The sequence below is a fragment of the Tinamus guttatus genome, unplaced genomic scaffold (genome assembly GCF_059628265.1).
Source record: "Tinamus guttatus ecotype Peru unplaced genomic scaffold, ASM5962826v1 Tinamus_guttatus_pri_ptg000012l, whole genome shotgun sequence".
Taxonomy (NCBI): domain Eukaryota; kingdom Metazoa; phylum Chordata; class Aves; order Tinamiformes; family Tinamidae; genus Tinamus; species Tinamus guttatus.
This window is the reverse complement of record NW_028288546.1, coordinates 1,909,305-1,934,393: the sequence shown is the minus strand read 5'-3', so window position 1 is coordinate 1,934,393 and position 25,089 is coordinate 1,909,305. Positions and strand designations below refer to the sequence as shown.

General features: G+C 36.7%; 1 protein-coding gene across 1 annotated transcript in view; it reads right to left on the bottom strand.

The window, feature by feature from the left end:
• Positions 1-2,478: 2,478 nt before the first annotated feature.
• Positions 2,479-25,089, bottom strand: part of NUDCD1 (NudC domain containing 1) — a 32,061-nt gene continuing 9,450 nt past the window's right edge. The window contains exons 3-10 of the mRNA XM_088523084.1: positions 21,122-21,307; positions 19,243-19,426; positions 17,473-17,658; positions 16,260-16,467; positions 11,001-11,145; positions 7,805-7,930; positions 3,637-3,796; positions 2,479-3,017 (exon numbers count right to left, since the gene is read on the bottom strand). Of these exons, the coding sequence (XP_088379210.1) occupies positions 2,725-3,017; positions 3,637-3,796; positions 7,805-7,930; positions 11,001-11,145; positions 16,260-16,467; positions 17,473-17,658; positions 19,243-19,426; positions 21,122-21,307 (1,488 nt within the window). The 3' untranslated portion in view covers positions 2,479-2,724. The remainder of the gene's footprint in view (positions 3,018-3,636; positions 3,797-7,804; positions 7,931-11,000; positions 11,146-16,259; positions 16,468-17,472; positions 17,659-19,242; positions 19,427-21,121; positions 21,308-25,089) is intronic.

Here is a 25,089-nt window from a genome sequence, read left to right as displayed (position 1 = left end):
CAGAAATCCTTTAAAGTATTTATAAAAATCTTTATTAATGAAATTTAACATTTTTTTCCATTCCTTTGGAACTTGTAGAAGAATACATGATACATTCCAAATAGGCAGTCAGCCAGGGAAAACATTGAAAAAGAATGATTGAAATAAATAATGTAAATGTATAATAGTCAAATAGTTCCTTGGAAAATCTGTAAATGAATCTCAGTTGATTGGTGCCTCTCAGGAAGTACTGTGGCTTAACATGTAAGATTTCAAAAAGCAGCATCCTAGAAAAGTCAGCCTATCATTTTCAGAAAACCACTCCTTTTAAATACTCACATAATAATCCATACTCTTTGTATGAATCTGCATTAAAATGCTAGAAAAATAAGCCTTAAAATTCCGTGAACACAGAAATGGAAATGCTGATGACAGTAAGTGCCTCGCAGTGGCTTGCAGCACAATGGCATGCACGGACCTCAGGGCAACAAGTCTTAAATACAGCACTCAATTCACAGAGAAAGGAAAAATAAAACAGATCCTGACCTAACCTTGGTGGATGCCAGCACCATTGCCCATTGATGAGCAACTTCTTCTGCATGTTGGGTTGCACCTGTGAGCAAACAGGGACTCCTCCAAACTCAGGCATTTTTTTCTTCACTGTGGACTGTAACACAGGTGCCAAAGAGCTGACCATTTTATGTGACTTTGTTTCATCTGTTCCACAAGATTAAGCTGTTTCCAGGTATCTATTACACAGCAAGCAGGATTTGACAAATAACAGCTGAAATTCCCATCTATCCTGAAGCCTCTGACAGATACAAGGTGACAAAAGCGTGTTTCCCTGTGAATCTCTCATTCCCTCTTCCTTCCTCCATTTCCCAAAACCTATTACTTGTTCTTCACTCTGCGTTCCCAATGGATTAATTTCAGGTAATGAAATAATATTCATATGAAACTCAATGCACTTCATGCTGCAAAGTAATTAACTGCATAAAATCTTTCTAATGATCTGCTGCATGAATTCTACAACCTCGTTTGACCTTTTTTTTTCCAATAATGAATATTTAGAAGCAATGCACTCACGGAACAGTAACACTTTGCTTGAGTCTTTTCAAAAAGCTCAACTTCAAGACAGTCTTTTTAAAAAGATAAAATAAGGAGGAAGGTTTAGGGCTCAAGTCAGTTTTAACTTATATGGGTGAGAATAAGGAAAATATCAGTACTATGCTGAATGCTATCAGTACTATGCTACTATGCTGTACCATTAGAATGTCAGGAAGAGGAAAAATCAAACTACTTGAAGAGCTTTTTTTTGTTTTTGCTGACAAGCTGCCTCCCTTGCAAATCTCAGTATCCTGTTCAGTCATTGCACTGATACAGGTCTGCAGAACTTACAGAAGAGCCAAAGCAGTCACAACTATAAAGCTGACAGTTCACAAAAATGAACCTATCTTCTCCTCTCCACAGATTTTCACCGAGGTCTGAAGTCTTGAAAAAAGATGCTACTGCTAAGTCACTCATTGCATTTGTGTCTGTTTCAGTGCCCTGGTACTACAAATCACAGCAGCATTCCAGTAGCCTGCAATATATTGGTTAAGAGTTTCTTTGCTATGGAGTTGTAAAAAAATAAACTTAAAAAAAAACATGCTGCAACTGTCACAACTGACCCTTTTTGGTTTAATTGTATCGCTATTGTCACTTTAAAACAGGAAATAATCTCCAAATACAACTTTTAAAGCAGTTAAGTACGCCTGTTTGTTAGCAAAAGCTTCAGAGCATCCTCATGGTCAGCACACTCTTCCTTTGCAAGAGAGCAAGTTTGAACTTTTGATTTGAAATTGCAAGAGCAATTTGAACTCTCTTCCTAAGCACTAACACATGTGTGGGGGTATCTAAGGCAGAGGCAGCACTTGAGGAGTTCAGATCTCAGGTTTAGATACAGGTGTGTTTTCCATTAGCCATTTTCAAGTTGCAAATTAGTCATGTACAACCTATGATGAAAGTGAAAACTGAGATTATAACTAGACCTTGCCCTGTACTGCACAATGTATAACCACCAGTTATACATTGATTCTTACTTCTGCTTTAAGAAAGAGTTAGGAAAAGCTATAACAGTGTCTCTTAAAATAAAAAGAGATTTCACTGCAAGTATGAGTAAGTCATAGAACAATAAAAAAAATCAAAAATCTGAATATAAAATGTAATTATTCCACTTGAATCCAATACCTGCACAAAAAATATATTATTCCATTCAATATCTTTGAATACTGAAACAGTCCATCATCTCTGACCAACTGTATTTGAATTTGGAAATTTTTCTTTATGATGCACTTTGCACATTATATGCTTCTAATTCAATTTATTTCCTTATCTGAATACTTCCTTCAGAGGAAAGCAGTGGCAATTGGAGAAATGAATTCTCAAAATTCAGAAGTGTGACAAGTACAATTATTTGGAAAAGAACAATGCAAAAAAGAGCATAAACTTATTTGCCTATGCAGGATCAGCCTCTAAAAATAGTTTTAGGAAAGCTGATAGCAAAGAGAATTTTTCTGGTCTCTGAAGAACTCCAAAGGCTTAATTCAGTGCTAACAAAGTTGAAGAGCTTTCTAGAGAAAAAAAATGATTCCCCTGTAAAACGTTCCACTTCCTTTTAAGTTTCATCATGAACTTCTCAGATAATTTACCTACTTAGTTCTTCTCCCCCTGTGAACACAAACTACAACAGAACATACTAAATAATTAATTTTCAGTGTTTACCTTTATTAAAAACAGGGTTTTTGTTGTGAGAACAAACAATCTCTCATTTGTAGCCTGAAAGCCTAGGATAGGATCGCTGGCTTCCAGGGTGGCCACCAGCTGCTTGGCGACCTGCCCCACTTGCCTCCCCTCCTTCCTGTTGTAGAGGACCGTGGGCAGCGGCGCCGGCTGCCGGTAGATGAAGACCCGACGCAGACACTCGCACAGGGCGGCGTAGGAATGATTCGGGGCACAAGCCATGAACTTCTTGTCTTGCTTTGATGCTTGGACGTAGCCTGCAGAGCACAAGAAGATACACAGGAAAAGAGAGAAACAATATAGCGTTTTAAGTACCTTGTCTAACCGCTATGTCAAAATGAAGCTTAGGTTCAAAATAACAATTTGTTAAAAAAAAGAAATATATGTTAAAGAAATATGAATGTGAAAGGATGGGGTCTTGAAGACCTTAATTTAATCTCAACATGAGGACCAGTGGACACCTAGACCTGTCATCAGTGAACTGCAAGTGTTTTATTGATTATTTCTGTGCAAATATTTAGCTATTAGTTGTGCTCTTAAAAAAAAAAAAAAAAAAAAAAAAAAAAAAACTTCAAGTAGCTTAATCTCAGAAATTTTCCTTTTTCTTTTTTAAGAAAATAATAATAAAATACTTTCCAGGACTGGGCCTGCATCCTGTATGTTTTCTCAGAAGGCTTATCTTCCTCTCCAGGCATAAGCATTCTCTATCTCTCAAGTTGTAATATTTGTAAAAATTAAGCTAGCACTTTCTTATCAAAATTATAGTACCCTTCAACCCAAAATTAATTAAATTGAGTATCAACAGAAGCCATGCTGAAAGTACGTGAGCAGTACAGTCTCAGGCAGAGAACTGTGATGCAGAAATTCATTTCGTACCTAAAGCATTAAAAGTTGCAATGTGCTCCCACATGTTCTCTGGCTGGTCAGAGCGGGGCTGCCAGAGAAGAGCATCAACGTCGTGTCTCAGGCAGAAGCAGGGCATTTCTTTGGGATCCACAACAACTGAGAAAAGATATTGGTTGCTTCCAAGATTAATCTAAAAACAAAACACAGAAATGGAAAATACTGATTCAAAGCACATAGATTCTATCATGTCATCAGAACTGGATGTTCTTGGTCCAGTTGCTTAATATTTGTTAGCTGATAAAAATATCAGAATACATTAGGCCATATCACATTGATCAACAGCTAAGTACAACTTCTCCACGTGGACTTCGAACATGGACTTTTATAGACTAATAAGTCTCAAATAATTGTCACAGCTCTCTTTTATATGCTGTCACTGTACAACTGTAAAAGGATGGGCTTTGCTCTTGAAGACCTTAATTTAATCTCAACATGAGGTCTAGCAGACAAAGTTACTGAGGCCCAGGGATTTATTTACTTGAGCTTATGCAGTCTGTGGCAGAGCAAAGAAAATTATTTCAGATGATCAAGTCTAATGCCTCAACTCCAAACAGCCTCATTACTAGTGTTTCCTGTGCTGCTGTTCAAGAGGCAGAGACGCTCTTCACTCGCAGCAGTGGCTATGAAAGCTGAGATGCAATCCTCCCATTAGGCCAGCTGCAATCAAGAAATGAGCAGTAGGAATTTTCAAGCAAATAAGAAGTAAAGACACCCTAGCAAAGGTGCTGTGAAGGGCTCCATGAATAAGGTGCCTTACAGAAGATAAGCCAGGAAGCAGGACGAAGCCACTGTACTGTCACAGTGTTCAGAGCAAAACACAGAGTACCAGTGGAAAGTCCCAGTCTCAAACTCCACAACACTTGCCAAGGGTGGAAAATCGCCAAGAGAGGGGACACTGATGGAGGCAAATGGGGCAGGCATCTCCGAGGAGCACGTGCAGAGGCACAGGGAGGGTGAAGCAACGTCAGGAAGGGAATAAGTTTGTACTTCTCTTACATGACATCCTGCCTTACTGTGATTTTCACAATAGGACTAGATGCTGGAAATGAGTCCTAAGAAAAGGATCAAAAGTCAGAATGACCTACTGAGTCCGGAGGCAGCAAAAAAGAAAATGTGAAAAAAAGCCAGAGGATGGAGACTGCACAGCCTTGCTAAGCAACCCACTCCACGCTACAATCACGGTATGAAAATCTTCTTATATTCAGCGTGAACCTCTCGTTTCAACTTATTCCCACCTCCTCTTGTCCTTTCACTATGTGTGAACAGGAAGGCTGAATCTTTTTAACGATCTCTTTGCAGGTACTGTAAAGTTTTTAGGTTATAGGATACATTTTATCTTTTGATAAATCTTAGCTATCAAATGGTATCCGCAAGGCAGAAGACTTTCTTGATGAAGCTTGTCCCCTGACAAGGGCCAATACTGCACCCGGTACTCTTCAACTTGTTCATCAATGACTTGGATGAAGGCACAGAGTGCACCCTCAGCAATTTTGCAGATGACACCAAACTGGGAGGAGTGGCCGACACTCCTGAGGGCTGTGCTGCCATTCAGAGAGACCTGGACAGGATGGAGAGGGAGGAACCTCATGAGGTTCAGCAGAGACAAGTGCAGAGTCCTTTACCTGGGGAGGAATAACTCCAGGCACCAGTACAGATTAGGGGTGGACCTGCTGGAAAGTAGCTCGGCGGAGAGGGACTTGGGAGTCCTGGTTGACAAGAGGTTAACCATGAGCCAGCAACGTGACCTCGTGGCCAAGAAAGCCAATGGGAGCCTGGCTGCATGAGGAGGAGCATTGCCAATAGATCAAGGGAGCTGACCCTGCCCCTCTACTCAGCTCTGGTGAGGCTGCACCTGGAGTAATGGGGAGCCCAGCACTGGAGTACTGGTGAAGTACTGGGGAGCCCAGAACAAGAGGGACGCGGAGCTTCTAGAGAGGGTCCAGCGTAGAGCAACAAATATGATTAAGGGACTGGAGCATTTGTCATACGAGAAAAGACTAGGCGAGTTGGGCATGTTTAGTCTGGAAAAAAAGAAGGCTGAGAGGAGATTTGATTGACATGTTCGAGGACCTGAGGGGTGACTGTAGGGAGAATGGGGCCAGGCTCTTCTCTGTGGTGGCCAATGACAGGATGAGGGGTAACAGGTACAAGTTGAAGCACAGGCAGTTCCACCTCCACATGAGGAAGAACTTCTTTCCTGTGAGGGTGACAGAGCCCTGGAACAGGCTGCTCAGAGAGGTTGTGGAGTCTCCTTCTCTGGAGATCTTCCAAACCCACCTGGATGCCACCCTGTGCCACGTGCTCTGGGTGTCCCTGCTGGAGCAGGCGGGTTGGACTAGATGATCTCTAGAGGTCCCTTCCAACCTCAACCATTCTGTGATTCTTACTAGCTTTTAAAATTATTCTCTATTCTTTAGCAGTATGTGCATATTCCTATCTTTTTCAATCAAAGTCAATTTATTCCTTTCTTTTCCTAAGTTAGAGATGGCTCTTTGTTGAATTAAAACAAAAACTGTTCTACTTCCATGATGATATGGCCATAGAACATCTCCAAAGTTAGTAACAAAAGACCTTGTCTCATAAATAACAAAGATGCTCCTGCAAGACACTTCACTGAAGCAACATAAAATGTCTGTTTCTGAAACTTGTATTCTGTATCTGTTTGAACATTGATAGACAGAGTAGGTACAAACAGCTATGTGCTAAATATGCAGCCAGTTCATTCTGATCTTGTGTGAGCTCAGACTTGATGGTAAACAACCACTCTGGGATGACAAAGAATTAGGAATGAATGATCCCTAACATTCTTCTAAGTGCATCTTAAGTCCACTGAAAAATGAAGATATCCACTTCTGAACTGCTACACTGAAAATTATAACAGGTATTTTTCCTTCTAGTTATATTTGGTCTTTTTACATTTAAAAGACGGGCTCCAACAAATAACTCATAAAAACTGAGATAAAAAGCAGTTACATTTGACTAGGACTGATTAAATGCTAAAGGCCAACAATTTTATGTCTTCCAAACTCATGCACATTTTCAATGACTAGAAATAAGATTACTTTTACAATAAACAGAAAATGAAATCAAAATAGAAATTCCTCCAGTGAAGAAAAATGCATTGAAGATGACACTACAAATTATTTCATTCTAACGAAATAACCCTTAGAATCTATCCAAGTTAAGACTACGGTCTAGAATTTTCCAGTAAAACTCTTAATAAGATATGTATAACGTGAGATAAAAAAGGATTCTTTTGAAAAAATATTTAAAGTCTAAAATAGTCAAAATATTTTGAGATGAGAAGTTTTCCCACTTTACCAAATGAGTTTAAAATCATCAACTGAATCTCTTCAATTGTGGAAATAAATTTTGAGATTTCACTTCATCTTAGTTTAGCACTTCTGGTGAATCCTTTCTCACTCTGCTCTAGTTCAGAATCATGTTCAGTTCAACTTCTCTTTCAGATAAAGCGTTTCTTTTGTCATAACAGACCCTTCTGCTCTGCAGAGCAGAGCAAAGGGGAAGGATCACCCTCCTTGAGCAACTCGCAGTGCTCTGCCTGGTGCAGCCCAGGATCACTGTGGGCTCACGCTGGCCTTCCTGTCCACCAGGACACGCAGGTCTTTCTGTGCCAAGATGCTCTGCAGCCCACCAGCCCCCTCCACGTATTGGTGCAAGGGGCAACTCCCCTCCGAGGGCCGCATTTGCAGTTCCCTTTGCGGAACTTCAGGACATCCCTCTTTGCATGTTTCTCCAGTCTGTCAAAATCCCTCCCAACAACAGCACAACCACCTGCTGTCTTCGGCACTTCTCCCAGTTTCGGGTCATCTGCAGGTGGACTCCATCTGCTCCAAACAGTTGCCAGTCCTTCAAGAGGGCTGCACAGTCATAGAAACCAAAAGCCTGTTGTCAACACCAGCTGTGAAGCCAATTGCTGACAACAGGATCCATTCAGTCTTTCCTGGACTCCTATGATCTTGACCACAATTTATGCCGTTATGGCACTTTTTATATTATATGAAAAATATACATGATTTCAAAAATTCGGACATATTTTTGTTCTGATAAAATAATTCCACTTTCATAACTGAAAAAAATATTTTAGCATACTTTTGTAATGTGTTGTAGAACTTACTACATGAGTAATTTTCAAGGTATCACCATCAAATCTGCACAAACTTGCGCTGTCTTCAAGAAAAGCATCACATTCCTCTAATTCTTGTGCATTACAAGGTGGCTTTTCTTTGTCTGGATTTGAATTCTGAAAGAAAAAGACAATGAAATACACTGAAAATCCAAACTATTCAAAATATACATATCAATCCTTTTTTGTAACAGAAAAAAAATTAACAGAACAAGAATGACAGTGTAGTCAACAGCACATTCTTCTATATATACAGATAAAAATTACTATGCACTTATCTCAAATGAATACAACCATTTCTTTTGTGAAGGACAGCATGGGTGCTAAGTACAATAAAACCCATTTCAGTTAATGCAAGGAACAGGAGCCAGTAGAATGTGAGCAACAGATTCCCTTTTATGAGTAGAAAGCGCAGATAATCCTCAAAGCCTACAGAGGTCAAGTAAATTTATATAAAAATAAGTTTCTTTATAGATTGCCGTGGGAAATACCAGGAAAAAAAAAATGGAGTCATTCACTGTATAGGTAGCTCTAAACATATTCCTCCTTTTATCTTTAAAAGGGATCTGGAGATCTTCAAGGCCTGCTTGGACGCAGTCCTGTGCCACGTGCTCTAGGTGACCCTGCATGTGCAGGGGGGTTTGACTAGATGACCTTTAGGGGTCCCTTCCAACCTTAAAGATTTTATGGTTCTATGATTTTACTGACAATCACTTAAAATTAATAATGTTTGCATAGTTCCCAATGCTCTCAAAACAAGGAAAAAAGTTTTGTTTCTGTCCACAAACTAAAGGAAACACAAGACAAAACTTTAACACACTAGGACAATTTAAGTTCAAAAAAAGAATTAAATCGTTAAAATGCCTATATATGACAATGAAAAAACAGCAAAAATTAAGTGATGTGCTCAAGGCTAATGCACAGAACTTGAAACAAGCTGCTTCTCTTTTGGGAGGCTAGATTTTGGGGTTCCTCTCTTCCCTATAAAGCATTCTTGATGGCCTCTGGTTTACTGGGAGGAGAACCACCACTGCCACCACACATGCACAGAGTTCCATATTAACCATCACACAAATAAAATCAAACTTTTCTGAGAGATTTTGCTAAAAATAAAAATATGCAGACTCCATAAGTCAAATTACTGCATGAAATCCAACATACTCATATTTGGGTTAAAATGAGTTAATACATATTAGAAAAGAATTTTGGTTACAGCACTTTAATTTGTTTCTATTATACTTCAAGATGAGCTATTTTATGTATCATAAAAATCCCTACATTTACAAAATATTTTTGTAATTACGTGAAAATTATTTCCAAGACAGTGACATTGATCTAGTTGGAAACACTAAAACTACAGCTAGCTTATGTTTTTTTTTTTTTCATTTCTCTCATTTCAAAAAAAAAAAAAAGCTTCTCAAACGCTGAATCACTTGTTTGTAAATATACGGATTAAAAAATACTCTCATTTAAAATTTTTAGGTTTATTTATACTGTTGATGGGGATATCCCAATACTGACCTATAAACAAACATAAACCTTCCACCATCCACGGTTCTATTATACACATGTAGATAACTATTTTACTACTTTGGAATTTTAACACTTACTTAAACGAACAGTTGCCAAGATGTTGGTTAATTTAGATGCTTATTATTGCACCCAAACTTATGGAAGGGGAGAAGAGGAGAAATCAGTACTCGAGTCGCAAAAGTAACTCAGAAAGGCAATTTGAAGTTATTAATGAAACTGTTCTGCAATACCTGGCCTACGGATTGGGGCTGAGAAGAAATCAATTTAATCAGTAGGCAGAATTTATTTCAACGGCACTTCTTTCACTCTCATTCAAAAGTGTAATAATCCAAAGCTAATAAATCAGGATCCATGGGGAATCACACTTCACAAGGTTTTAGATGAGATACACTTTCTAATTAAACTAAGAGGGGAAGTATCAAACAAGCAGCAGTTAAAATGGAATATTGTTTGTTTTAAACAAAACCCCTCAGGAAAATCAAAATGTCAAAGTTCACGAATCATGATTATGGTTTCTTAAACTTTCTCTAGGAAAAAAACAAACAAAAAAACCACAACAGCAACAAAATGTTGGATCAAGGCTAACAGCCACGGTTCATCCTGTGCAAAAATATTTCAGTTTGTAAGTATTAAAATAGACTGAAAAAATAGTAAGCACTCATAGGGACTTGTAACTCTTACTTCCTGTTACTGCTGAACCTGTGGTAGGTGCAATTACTGCTACAATATCATATATAGGATTTATGTCCACAGTTTATTAAAATTCAAGATTCAGGAGAAAGCCAAGAGAATCATAGGATTGGAAACTGTATTAAATAATGAGAGACTGAGGAATTCAGTCTATGTTTCGTAACAAAAAGAAGATCAAGAGTGAATCCTAGTGGTTGCTTCTGTATTTGTAAGTAGGGAGCAAAAATATAAATAACATCATAGAAAAACAAACACACAAAAAGATTTTTTACTTGGAGACAAGAGAGGTAAGAAACAGAATCAACAAATCACTTCATGGAGTAGCCAATTGCAGACTTTTGAAGAAATGCTGCGGACTACTCCCAGTAACATATTTATTTTAGAAGATCATTTATTTTTGTTTTAAAAGAAAACATCCAGTCAACACCATTAGGACTTATAGACCTTCAATAGATGACATTTTCACAAGAGCCTGTTTTGACCTAGGAGGCTATTTACCAGATTTCAGAACTGAATCTGTACCTTTGTTAGCAATTTGACAGTCAAGTATTTAGGTTGATGGGATTTAGGTAATTCTTTTGTTCGCTTTTTTTATTCTTTCTGGTGCACTTTCTTGCCAAAAGATAATCACAAAAAAAAAAAATGCTTCAAAATTATTTAAATCAACTCTTTGAAAACTGCCACATGTTAAGTGATGGGAATGAGCTTTGATTTCAACATTTAATGAGGCTTTCACTGAGACACATTATCATCTAAGCTCAATTCAGTTGCTCAGGAAGATTTATTACAGTTCAAAGTTTATTCACAACTCTCTAGTGATATTGTTGTCATTAATTTCAGGTAAAAGGAATGTAGTGTTAGTATTCCAAATAGCACACAAACCTAAGAGCTATGTCATGTCAAAGAAGGGGGTGTTGAAATGTGATCGTTGTCTTTTCTTTATGTTCTAATTTTGACTTCTTACCATTACTTCAGAGGTAAGATGCATCAGGCTTTCAGCGATTGCAGAGCGTTGGGCAGGATCCATAATCAATTCTCCTCTTGTGTCACCAACTATTAGTTCAGGCCACCGGGGTCCCTCACTTTTCTTAATTAGAGAAATTTCCAAGCTAAAATGCAAACAAGAAAAGTAAATTAAAATCTTGCATCATCTTTCCAAAGGACAGTCAAAAGCTCTAGAGGTAGATTTGAACACTTCTCTCCAACCTGAATTAATTATGAAAACCACATAACAGAAGCTACTATGATTTTATTTACAAAATAAACTGTTGTAAAGGAAAATATTTCAAATAACATCAGATCAAGTACAAGTGATTTCTAAAAGTCTACATAACAAAAATGTATTTACATAAGAGTACTCATTGTTTTCAACTTAAATCACCTTTCATCTGAAGTAGTTAATAAGATACGTTAATTACTGTAAAAGATCAGCAATTAAGAAATGTATACAAAGACACATTCAGTTTCACTAATAGTTTATTTGAAAACTATTAAGTACTTAACGATATGGCTACTTAAATGAATATTTCTGTAAAATATGAATATTTTTGTCCTAGATATTGTAAACATCTCAAAAATACTACAATACAATTTGGTTAGCTACATTGTGCACCGAAAGCCGTATTTCAAAAGAAGTTTAATTTCTGTAACCTGTAAAAAAAAAAAAAAAAAAAAAAAAAAAAACGAATTTAAAAAATAAAACACGTATAAAAAAACGTGGGGGGAAAGAGAATTGTAGCCTGATGCACCAATACATTAATCCCTGGTAGTAACTGCATTAGAACTACATATGTGTAGAATATACGTAATGAGAGGTAAATCAAATGCACTTTTAGCAAGGTCTGTAGTGTCAATCTTCTAGCTGACAGAATAGAAAAACCTTCTAATTTACTAAATACTGTGTCAAAGCAAAAACTATTTAATGAATTCTCAGTTTTATCTATAAACTAGTTAAATTGGCATTAGAAGTGGCATTATTTTTTAAAATATATTTGCAGTATGTTTTAGATTTTTGCTCAACAGAATTTAAGTCATACTGCAGTACTAACATTAAGAATTGCAACTTTTATTTACCTAATTATACATTTAAGTGTGTAACTAGATGTGTAATTAAATGCACCTATTATATAAGGATCATACCTTTTTCATTAAAAAAGAAACTTGAGATTCATGCTAAATTATCCACTTGGTAATTAGCCTCAAACCACCAAGTTACTTGTCAGAGGGGTAGTTAACACTCAACAACTGAAAAGTAGTATTTTAATGTACTAGTATAAGCTGCATTTACAGTTATTCCGCAGAAGAATACTTCTATTTCCATAGAAACTACTCCTTAGTTGCGTGATATGTTGAAACCATACATGGGAAATTAATCTTTAAGCAACCAATTAACCAAACCTGCCTGTTTCGATAAATAGTGGCCCATTAATTCACACTAGGAGAGATCAAAAGCAGTAAGTGTGCAGATATGGATAATACATTGGCACACTTAATTGCTTTTCTTAGAGAAGACTCAAGACAAATTCAGTTACGAATCACATTTGAGCAATGAAACTTTCAGCAGTTTTACATTTTGTCTAATTTCTTTGTAATTCCCCCACCAGCTTCTATCTTTCCCCCACCATGTTCTGTCTGAATTATTTTTGGTTCAAGACCCAGCTGATAGTTCTGCATCTACAGAAAGCGCAACACGATGTGCTTCCAGTCCCTAAATAAGGTTTCATGCCACAGAACTACACGTAACAGCAGATCACTCCAGGCACGTCTTATGTTGGTTGAAAATAGGTGTGTGGGGAAGAAAATATCAAGGCTTAGTTACATGGCACTGTCATGTTGTCTGCTTCATCAGAAAATGACAGCTCATAAAAATTAACAATGAGTGAAAACTGCATGTACCTGCCTCACAGCAGCATCTGGCTTCTTCATGAGTTACTGTTAGATAGCATTAAAAAGAGAGAGAAAAAAAAATGTGCTTTTCCTTAAATTCACCTAAGACATAAGCAACATTTTTTTCCTCCCTTCTTTCATCCTCTAGAATAGAATTACCCCTAAAAGGAAATTATTTGGCTTTTGTTTTACACCCTTCTGCCAGAATTCTACCCATTCCCCTTGGGCAGTTTACATCCTATTTTCTCATCATGATTGCCAATAATAACCCAACTTCTCCTAGTTTTAGCCACAAAAAGTAGAATAACATTCTGGAAAACTTAAAATGAAACAAGTAGAAAGTCATAGTTTCCGTGAATTTCTAGAAAGCCCCCAGCTTTTCAAGGTTGACTTTTCAATTTGTAGCCCAAATATGGCCTCTATTAAAAAACAAACAAACAAACAAACACCCCAGAAAATTAATACTGTAACAAACAACAAAAAACAACTAGGTTCACTCTTATTAAACTATGAACAATCTGCATTATGGTCTACCTACCACTCCGAACCCCTCTTGTGATTACATATTAATTATAAAAGGTGGGATATTATCTAAAGCTACAATATATATCACCTTTATAGATGGCTATTATATATATGGTTATTATATATAATAAATTATTTTCAATTTTTTTACTGGTTATTATATAAATAACTTTCAAAAAAATAAATATTTGGGTGGCTGGATTCATATATTTTACAGGAAAACACTTGAAGACTGCGGAAAATTCTATCTCACAGTAATATTAAATACCTATCAATATTTGATCGCTGTGGACCAGTGCACAAATCCCAACTTAAAATTTTAAAAACTCTGTACGAGACTTACACATTCCAGGGCTAAATAAACGAGGCACAAACTTGCATGTTAGTGTTGTATAAAAATATATGAACCTTCCAAAGTTTGTGAGGTTTGCTGAGGCACAAACACAAAGCTCCTGAACATGAAACATGTAGTTTCTGTTTTCTGGACTTTCAACACCCATTGCTGCCTCCACAACAAAATAAAACAAAACCACTAGTCTAACTGACTAGGGAAGCTGCAAAAATTCTAAAGTATTCTTACAAAATAATACAGGTATGGGGTGGGGGGGAGGGAAAGAAAGGTGAATAAGATTCAGTGTGGAATAACTACTTGTTCTTCATCGCATGCACAGGGTCTTTTATTCTCCAGGACTCAGGCCCTCCCTTGAGCCACTTAAGATGCTGCTTCAGCTCTGACCAAGCAGCAAAAAGGCAAGTGCAGCTGAGAGAGAGGAGAAACTTCCAAACCATCTTTTAAACAGCAGAATCACAAGCAATGTGCTAAGCAGCATTACATGCAAGCAACTAGTTCTCTCAGTTTAGTCCTGTAAGACAGGGCTAAATGGGGCATATACCTGCAGGTGCCACCACTCCTTTTAACTGCACCAAAGAAACAAGTTACTGTAAGAGCTCTGGGCTTCCAGTCTCAGACAAATCTCAGAAAGGTACATTTCTAAATATTGAGGGTTTTCACGTTGCCTTCTAGCATGTACAGAAGCAAATGGGGACATAAAATAGTTATGTCACCTTCCACATATGTAACCTTTTTACTGGTGCAAGTGTATGTTTTATAAACAAATTGCCCATTTAAATGCCTAAGACAATGATTGCATTTAAGGTGTCTCAGTTTGGTGCTCTGAAGAACCCTCTAGATCCTCTGAGAATAATACAGAGAACCTACATAGAAATCCGCATTAAGATATCTAAAAGTAATTGATAAAACTCTGTAAGAAAATTAAGATTGTAGAATTAACCATTTTTTGAATAAAAAGTAAATCTGACTAAGGATTTAGGGAACTCTGAATTTATTTTTTTATTCTGAATTTATTTAACTCTAAACTTATTTATATTTTTACTATTATTGGGTGCATTAAGAAGAGCGTCTCCAGCGGGTCGAGGGAGGTGATCCTGCCCCTCTACTCAGTCCTGGTGAGGCCACATCTGGAGTATTGTGTCCAGTTCTGGGCTCCACAGTACAAGATGGATGTGGAGCTGCTGGAGAGAGTCCAGCGCAGGGCCACAAGGATGATCAGGGGCCTGGAACATCTGCCCTATGAGGAGAGACTGAGGGAGCTGAGCCTGTTCAGCCTGGAGAAGAGAAGGCTGAGGGGGGACCTGATCAGTGTCTATAAGTACCTCAAGGGAGGGAGTGAGGAGGATGGGGCCGGCCTCTTTTCACTGGTGGCCACTGACAGAACTAGAGGAAATGGCCACAAACTGAAGCACCAAAAGTTCCACAAGAACTTAAGGAAAAATTTCTTAACAGTGAGGGTGACAGAGCACTGGAACAGGCTGCCCAGAGAGGTTGTGGAGTCTCCTTACCTGGAGATCTTCCAAACCCGCTTGGATGCCACCCTGTGCCACGTGCTCTAGGTGACCCTGCGTGTGCAGGGGGGTTGGACTAGATGATCTCTAGAGGTCCCTTCCAGCCATAAGCATTCTATGATTCTATGGTATTTTCATTTTTGAAAGCAAAAAGAGTACAAAAAAAAACAGCAAAATTTCTCAAAAATGGTAGTAGTTGAGGTCTACAGCATGTTAAATTCAAACAGAATTATTTTCTATCATATACATGGATTAGAAAAACAAGAAATTTATGAATCAAACCAGACTAAAGAACTTCTCTGTTACAATAGTAGAAAACCAAAAGCTTCCATCTATGAAAAAAGCAAGTAAAAGAGAAAACATTTATTTAACACATAACATTTATTATATTTTGATATCTGGGTTTTTTCTGTCATTATTTGGAAAAAAAATATTCTTAAATGCTTCCAAATAGTTAATGTTTTCATTTTTATAACCTGGACTGAATTGATCACCAAAGTTTCATCAATATTTCATAAACTGTCTTCTATGAAAAGCATTTAGCAGCTTATCTATTCACTTTTGTACCATGACTGCCTAGAAGTGAACAGACAAGATTCTGCTTACAGAGGAGTAGGTGGTGAGAATGTGTGCGCAGAGGCTGATCTCCAGTAGCTCATACCACCAAGTATTATTTAGAAAGGCAATGGAAAACTTTAAAATTCCACATTAACTCTGGCTGCCAATAAATGTAGGCAACACACATACACATGAAATCAGTAATGAGAAGATTAACATTAAAAACTGCAATATTAGGACATATTAATAAGAACTGTTTCAGAGCTCAGCAACAGAGGTCTAGCACTCAATGAGTCCATTCCCAGAGCAGCCTACAGCCAAGCAATCCAGTCATCTTCTACTTTCATCCTCAATTCTTATTGGTACTCAGAGTGAAAACCACATACAACACCTTTTGTTCTCTCCAATTATCCACGTGCAGCTTTCATGGTCCACAGATGAATAGAGTTTTCCTTCCATCAAAGCAGGCTGGTCTTTCAGTGTAACACATATATTATCAGGGGAAAAATGTACTTTTATGTCATCCTTAACGATATCTTCAGGAATGGGAACCGTTATTGTCAAGTCATCTTCAGTCTGTTGCCAGTAATAGAGAGGGTCTACAGTTGGAAACATACAGAAATCAGAAAAAGTAGATTACACATCCTATCCTGGGAGATATGGGCAAGTCGGTGAAGAATGGAAATTAACTCTGAACAATTAGCATAAAAGTTATCCAGACTGTGCAATGGAGAAACAACTTTTTTGCAAATAAATTAATTGTCCATACAAGGGACACTAATTTTCACACACAAGCATGCAGAGTTACACAATATACATTAAATAGCACTTTAAAACTGTGACATTATGAAATTGGTAACAAACATACTTAAACATACTGAAGTGTTAATGATTCTTGAGAGCTCTTGGAGAATTACAAAGATTTGGCATGTTCCAAACTGCCAATCTGAAAATTTGGAAATACTTTACAGTATCTGTTGCTTACAACATACGCTACATGTGCATTCCACAGGCACAGATGGACTCCACACCTTCCTGTACAGTCTTTCCTGCCAGGATTATGGCTATATCCTGTTTACCCTCTCACATTTCATAACGGAGGACAGTAAGAACAAAATGACCACAATGGCATTTTACTTCCTCTATTAAATACTCAGAGGAGGAGGACTGCACACTTAAACAACCCAGAGGAGAAGAAAAAATGGAAAAAAAAACACTCGGTAATAACCAGATGTTTTAAGTCCTACTTTTAGCTTCTGCATGGTATGCTAAAATTAGAATTAAACTAGACTAACCAGAAAAAGAAAATTGGCAGTAGGATAGACAATGCTATTTGATTCCTATGCAGATTTTACTGTTAACTTTTCCTGCTGCAATACCACATAAAAAGACTCCTGTATATACATTTAATCACACTTATAAAAGATACCTAAAAAACTTGACAGCCAAATGTCATAAGATGACTTCAAATTCAAGTTTTAGGAAGATGAAGAACTTAAGCTAGATGTCAAAGTTTAGGTAGCAGGGCTATCCTGCTAAACTGATGAGCTACTTATTTTGTTGAAACAGAGTAGTCTGTCATAATCTACCAGATAAAGCTTTACCTTTCTTTTCATTTGTTACTTTTTCATCAGCATTTTCTTCTATTTTTTCTTCCTCATCTTGCATAAATTTGAACGGTTTGTAGGAGAGAATCATTAAACCATCTCCACTTGGTTCAATCGCTGCATAATGAGGGAGTGATTTTCCTTGTAAAACTCTCCTTTTGAAGATCTCGTATCTACGATCACCTATAAAATGAAGAGACCAAAAACATCTCTCAAAAACAGTATTTTTCTAGTGGAGAAAAGTGATTATACAAACTCATTACGCTTAAAAACACTTAAAAAAATGCTATCCGTTAAATCACAGTAATGTGGGTCAAAATTTTTTTTTTGTTTTGTTTGTTTGTTTTTTTGCTACAGTGTCTTAAACACACAAATCCTAAAATTCATCTAAGGTAACTCTATCCTTTTTCTTACAATGCCTTTTTCATGCACAGCTAGTCCAGCAAGTCATCAAGTTGTTTACAGTCTCTACAAAAAATGCTTCCAAACACTTTCTAAATGTCAGTAAAAACCTGAGAAGCCCTGAAATGACTTGGCCTGACACCACAATGGAAAATGCTCACCACCTTCAGCTGTTCTGAACCACTGCCCTCAAGGTCCCTGCCATTCCCCACTGTGCTCCTAAATACACAGACATTACTTATGTTTTAAGTCATTAGGGTGACTGATTCTTCTCTTTTCATACAGGCTAACTGTACTCAAAGTTCTCAGCAATCAACCAACTTGTGAATGATAACAGATTATACAAAAAAATTTTTTTTTTTAGTAAATAGCTATAAATTTGTTAAAATTCTCACAGATAAGAGAAATTAACTCCAGGAATTATTTATGGTCTTTTACCCATATGTTTAATCTATTCAGTTAAGGAAATTGCTGTCTTTGTAATTACAGTCTTACTTGGGAAAAAAATGTATTAGCAGAGACATTAGATGAAACCAGATTATGGTGGTGGGAAAAAAAAATCATTCTATTTGCAAAGTACAATATGCAAGGTTGTGTCAGTATTCTCTCTAAGCTCTGGTCCTAAAATCTAGATGTCAGTATAGCCAATTTACTTTTTCTTATAATATAACCCTTATATAACCAGATATAACCATTAATATTCAGAAGTTTCTCCAGCTTAAGGCCATCCATATGTGGATTTCTCACTCTTTTACAAGTTCTTCCATTACCCCAGGTTTCTAAAGCAGATTGAGAAGATACTCCTCAATCTCCCATCTAGATGGAATATATAGGAGGTCAACGAACATTTTGATAATAACGTTCAACATGCAACCAGCTACTTTAATAAGCAGTTACAGATCTTGTTTCTATCAGTAAACAAAGCAGACTTTCTAGAATATAATGAGACTACATGACAAGTCTTCCCTAAAATGGTAAACTAATTTGACAAGTCCTTAAATCTTGCTCCAAAACAGGCTCTTACACTCCTTACAATAGCTCCAATATTTAAAGTAAATGTGAGCGGTCATACTGAACAGCTATAAGCTGCCCTTTGACAGACCTTACTGGGATAATATATTAACTACCATTTGTAACGGTAAATTAAAATTGACGTAAAATAATGGAGTGCCTTCATAATATTTTTACTTTAGGGAAATCAAGAACATCTATTACTTTCTATACTATAGTTGTTTTATTTCTTGCCTATGTAAATAACTGAGTTATGATTTTGGGGGTCAGAAACTGAGAAATGAACAACTCTTAAGACCAAGAAGGAAAACATGATAGAAGTTTATTCAAATTACCCACCAATAAAACACTTACCCTCTTTGCTTGACTCTGTAATTGTAACCCATTCCAAGACAATATGATATCCACTTCCTTTTGTGTCCATTTCATCTTTTTCTACTCTAAGCAACAGTACAGCGACTGAATGTTTATCTGATTTTACAAATGAAACACTGTGTACTATAGTAAATGGATTGCCTAGTTCTTCATTATACACAATCTGAAAGACAGAAAAAAAATGGTCAAAATGAGAAGATTTTGCTATTTTTCTATTCCTCAGAAAGCAACAAGAGACTTGACTGAACATCAAAGCATTATAAGTTTGCTTTTTAAAAAACGCCCCTGCCAATAGGCATCAATGAACATCATCCACTTCCAATTCCTCCTTCTTTGGCTGTCAAGACATTGTTCTGAAATGATTTTATTACTCTTTTTATTACAAAATCATCAGAAGGGCCCACTACACAAAGAATAAGGATGCACAAAAATATCAGCATTATGACAATTTAGCTCCTCAGCACGTAGAGGTGCAACTGATGAGCAGACCAGGATCTGTAAAGACAGCACATTAACTGAGGAAAGGGGTTTGGCATTCAAGATAAAAACATAAGAAGGGCCTGTGTGCAATTCCTAGGTATCCCACCAGCTTGAAAGTCTCTGTAGATCTTGACACATTAACTGATTCAGTCAATACCTTTAAAAGTGATTCGTTTTTTCTTTTCTAAAAAGTCTGATGAAAAAGAATACAAACAAAACTCAATTATTAACTGAAAGAGTATGATATTTGTGTTTAGCAGGTGCTATATGAGGTTTTGAATTTTTTTAAATGTATAGTGACTTGACTGACAATTCGGATGTCATTTATTTGACTTCTTACGGAAGAGTATTCTCACGCAGAACAGAACAAAAACCAGCTGCTATTTACAACTAAGCACCGAATCCAACTAAAGAACAGGACTGGTTCCTTAAAAACTGAACTTTCAAAAGAGGCAATGGAAGAGCTACTCCATCTTGCTGAGGTCGTCCCTATCAGGACAGAAATTTGAGATCCTGCCACTACTGAAAGCTTAGGATCACTCACGAAACTTGGTAAAAATTGCACACCAAATATGGGGACATACCCCAGCTTCCTTCTTCACAACACAGAGGCATAAGCACAGAATAAAAGATTCATAATACCATAGGCAAACAAGCATAACCTAAGTACATTTACTGCATCCAAGTAGGACAACCAATATCGTTGTCGGCATTAATAAAACTGCTTTGGTATGCAAGCAAAAAGGACAAAAATTGCTCTTTGTGCAGACTCTTTATAGGAATTATGGAAAATATTTCATCATGACAGTCATAAAAAAACTCACTTTATTTACAACCAGCAGTTTGAAGATATTAAGCATTAGCAACTTTCCAAAACTAAGTGCATAGTACGAACGCTTACCACAGTTAAGCCCTGGAAACACTATTGTTTACATTATACTTGTTTAGTATAGGTCTACATACATAACCCATAGGATTATTAGCTTATACTGGAAAGCTGAATTGATAAACAATAAGCAGTGGCGAGGGGGAAAATCCTAAAGAGACCCAGAAGAACAGGTAAAGGTTATTAAAAAAAAAAAAAGTTCTTCTGCTGAACACTTAGCCACCTATTTAGAAATATGCTCACTTTTGTTAAGACAGATTCTTTTTCAATCAAAAGGCTTTTCCTTTTCAAACATGTGAATTTTGCATATTTTGCACATAAAGAGATTATTACTCCACTGGATGATTCATGTTTGGATACAATCCCAAATCCATGGTGCTGCGTTATGAATTAAAGCTTAACTTTTCACAGTATTATATATCTGCATCTTCCAAAAAAAATGCAAGAGTAAAAATTGAGATGTATAGTTAAAAATGTTATCGTGAGACTTACCTCCCACTTTTCAGATGCACTGTTCCCACGTTTGCCTGATTTAATTAAATACAGTCGTCCTGTTCCATCAGAAAGTGCAACCCAAGTGGAAGAGGAGAAATATATTGAAGCACAAAGGCGATTATCACAAGCTGCCAAGTCTGTTGGTAGTCTGAAAACTTCTCTTGGTTTTTGTAGAGCAGTATCCTGCAAGTAAGGAGTCACCTATTAAGCTCTTACTAAGTATCACCAATATTAATTTTCTGCAAGTATTAGAAATTGAAGAGTAACAGATCTCAGCAGCAGTTCACGGGTTTCTTTGGCCAGCTGAGGATATCTGCACTATGGGATGACACTGTACATGCAAGCTCTATGGGCACTCCCAGAGCAACACCGAACCACCCAATTTCCCCAACTTCAAGCAATTCCAAACAAACAAGGGTAATACTAAAAAAGACTTCTTGTGTTATTAAGATGTAGTCAGTTCTGCATCCAAAAGATAAAAGCAGTTCTTTTGTTTTTGCCACAGGATACTAAATCATGTATGAGACCCTGCTAAACTCTACATCCCCCAAAACAGTTTCCTCTCCTGGTCTCTTTATGTTACTATTGTTCTCAGAAAACTTTTAACAGAAATAATAGCATGCATATGCTAAAACCAAAAGGCAACCTCAGACAGAAATATATTAGCACTACATATTTCTTCACAATGGAGCTGAGGGTCCCATTAAAAACTAATGTTTTACTTCTCTAAGCACATTTCCAGGAGGTTGATCTAGACTTATCTTAGCATCTTCGCAAATTAAAAAGCTGCTTAGCAAAATGGAAAATTTTCATTACTAAAATTCACTCCCCCCCAAAAAAACAGATTTAAATAGACATAAATCTTTAAAAATGGAAAAAGGGAATTTGAAAGAAAAGCCATTAGAAGGGCAGACATTCTGAAGACATTTTCAATGATGTAAAAAACAGAGGAACAAACAGTAGCATATTTTTGTACTGAAAATCTGTGAAGGAAAACAAGTATTTACCTACACAACATATAAAATATACCCTTCTATTACAGCAAGGATGAACAAGAGACTAAGAAATAGTAGTGCAAAAAGTATCATATGACATCTGTGTCTCACCACAGGCCCTGAAAGTCAGCTACCAACTATCACAATATGTTCAAGACACCTGATGATCCTCATCTTCGCTCAAACATTATGAGAGCATACAGCGGAAGAAAAAAAAAAATAGAGATAGATACATAGATACCTACTTCTAGTCCAAATAGAAACACACTTATTTTCATCTGCAAAAACTCACTGGAAAATATAAAGCATCATCCTTAAAATAGTTCTTGACGTGTGCAGTGTGTGTTTATAAAAGCAAAATAATGTACATGCACATGCAAGCATTTGTTGAGAACACTGTTTGAAGGGACTTCATACTTTCCAGATGTTATTAATATCAGATGTGCATTCAGAATGTGCTCAAAGGTAAGCAAGATAGACTGAATTTGGGTAAGTACCATTTTAATAACCAACAACAAAAAAAGACCAGATGATAACCAGCCTGCTTGCCTTTTGGGACTACTCGAATTCGCAGTACAGATGACTGTGTACTATGCAAGGCACAGGGACAATTACAAAACCTGCAAAGGAAGAGATGCAAAATAGACTTTTAATTTTCCAAAGCATTCAGGGCTACTCTGCACTTTCTGTTATAGCATTATGTTCCTTGAACTAATCCGCTAAAGTAACACTTTCAGAAAAGGAAAATGGAAGAATTAAAACAAAACAAACAAAAACAAAATAGCAACAATAACAAATATCACATCACACTCAGATGCAAAGTATTTTGGTTTCCTAATCTTTTATTTTAGTTTTAGGTTATTCTGAAATGCACCAGTATTACACTGAAATGCAGGCACTTCGATAAGAATGCTCGGCTGTAACTAGCAGGTTGCATGACTACTTTGGGGGGGAAAAAAAAAGTCTGTTCTAAAGTCAATCTATCCTAACATGAAAAGAAGAAATACCAGCTACGCAACAGCAATTCACAGGGCTTTGCAACATTATAGAAGAAAGCCAACAGAAAGGAGGTCAAGTGAATCTTAAGGGTAAGCTTCAAGTAGCTTTGGATGCAGGTTTTTTTTATTGCGAACTATTGGCCATTTAATCTTGCAAAGCCCACATCCGCTTCATCAATACCAAACAGAAGTGCCAGGACCCAGGATGTCTTCTGACGAAAATGAAAAATAACCTTCACAACAAAAAGCCTCTCTCTAAAAGGGAGAGAATAAAATGCTTCTATTCACAAACCTTTACTGTTCACAAATTTAACTTTAAGCATATTAGAATAGTCTTTTACTCTCTTGAAACCCAAGAATAGAATGGATGGACTGACTTGAAGTTAGAACAAAACTTTTGTTAAAACGTTTCTATGTCATATGTGATTTTTTTACTTAATGACCTGAAATTACTGTTTCTCTATATACCATTTAAGTAACAGGGGATAACAGTAATTCCCTATCTCAGAAGACTGAGGGGATGTTGAGATATTGGGATGATATATTGCGGCTAGTAAGAAAAGGCTACACTAGCTATAGTAAGTAACAGAAACCAGGTTTATTCACAGGAATTAGATTTTAATGATTGCAAAATAGTTAAAAACAAACACAAGCAACAAAACTACACCAATCTGTTCCTTGTCATACCACTTATTCAACTCCTTTTAATTCACTCTAAGATTTGCTCCACTGCTCTTCATCCCCAGTCTGCCCGTTCCCTCCATCCCTGGCCTTTAATGCCAGCCCTGCCCTTCTCAGCGCTCTTTGAACCTTTATTTTGCCCCCTCCCAACCTCTGTGGTTCTGCCTGTGCCCTTTAGACTTACTGCGGGTGCCTTCACTATTGTAACAATCCTCATTTCAGCAGTGAGTTGCTTTACTTGCTTAAAACACTAACCCCAAATTCTAGCCTGTTAGCAGCCGGCATTCAAAATGTGTCCAGAAATTTTGGACCAAATGGTTGGGGATAAGAGTAGTTGTGTAGGAACAAGAGAGGAAATACAGAATACAAACTTAATTTCCCTCTGCTCTTCCTGCCAACCCTCTCCAGGCCTATCAAAAGTAAGACTATCTGACCTTAAATAGCTAAATTTAAGCTTAGATTATTTGGTATGTCTACACGATTTAAAATTTTTTAATCCCATTTAGAAATTATATTGTTCTGCAGTGATAGCTTGTCATATTGTACAAATGAGTCATGTTTGATAACAAAATAAGAATTAATTTTCCAGGGAAAGGATAGACTGAGCAAAAAAGATAATGTAACAAAAAAGGGTAAGAAAATAAGAGCCAGGAATTATATTGTTATTAGAATTATTTCCACAAAATAACCATAGCAAATAATTTTAATAAAATATCTAGACAGTAGATGTATCTAACTGAACAAAAACAATCCATATCCAACGTTCTGAATAATAGAGTAAAGTATTTGCAAGTCTGTCTGAAACACAAGTCTTGAAGGTGGGTTTTTTCCTCCATTTGAACTGCGTCCTTTTACTGACTCATTCTGAACAGAACTCCCAATTTGTTTCTTCTATAGCTAATATCTATTTTGAAATAAAATTAACTAGAAATTATGGAAACAGAGTTCCAGAGCATCTTACTTGAATTTAGAACAATGAGAATGGAGATGTCATTAAGGATTTTAATTAAGCGCAACGACAGTCACAGTTGCCACAATTTCCCAGTTCCATTGCTTGAATGTAAAAAGACACACTCTTGGTACAAGTTGTTAGTGGTACAGAAATAAACTCCAAAAATAACTGCTGGAGGAGAGAACATCTTAATTTTTTTCTTCAGCTAAAGTCATGAGTTAGACTCATGAGTTAGTATTATTCTTTGCTATTTATTTACTTGTCTATCTCTACACTGCCTGCCAGCTCTTTAAAATAAAGTACCAACACTAGCTTATTGAATGAAAGAGATTTGATAGC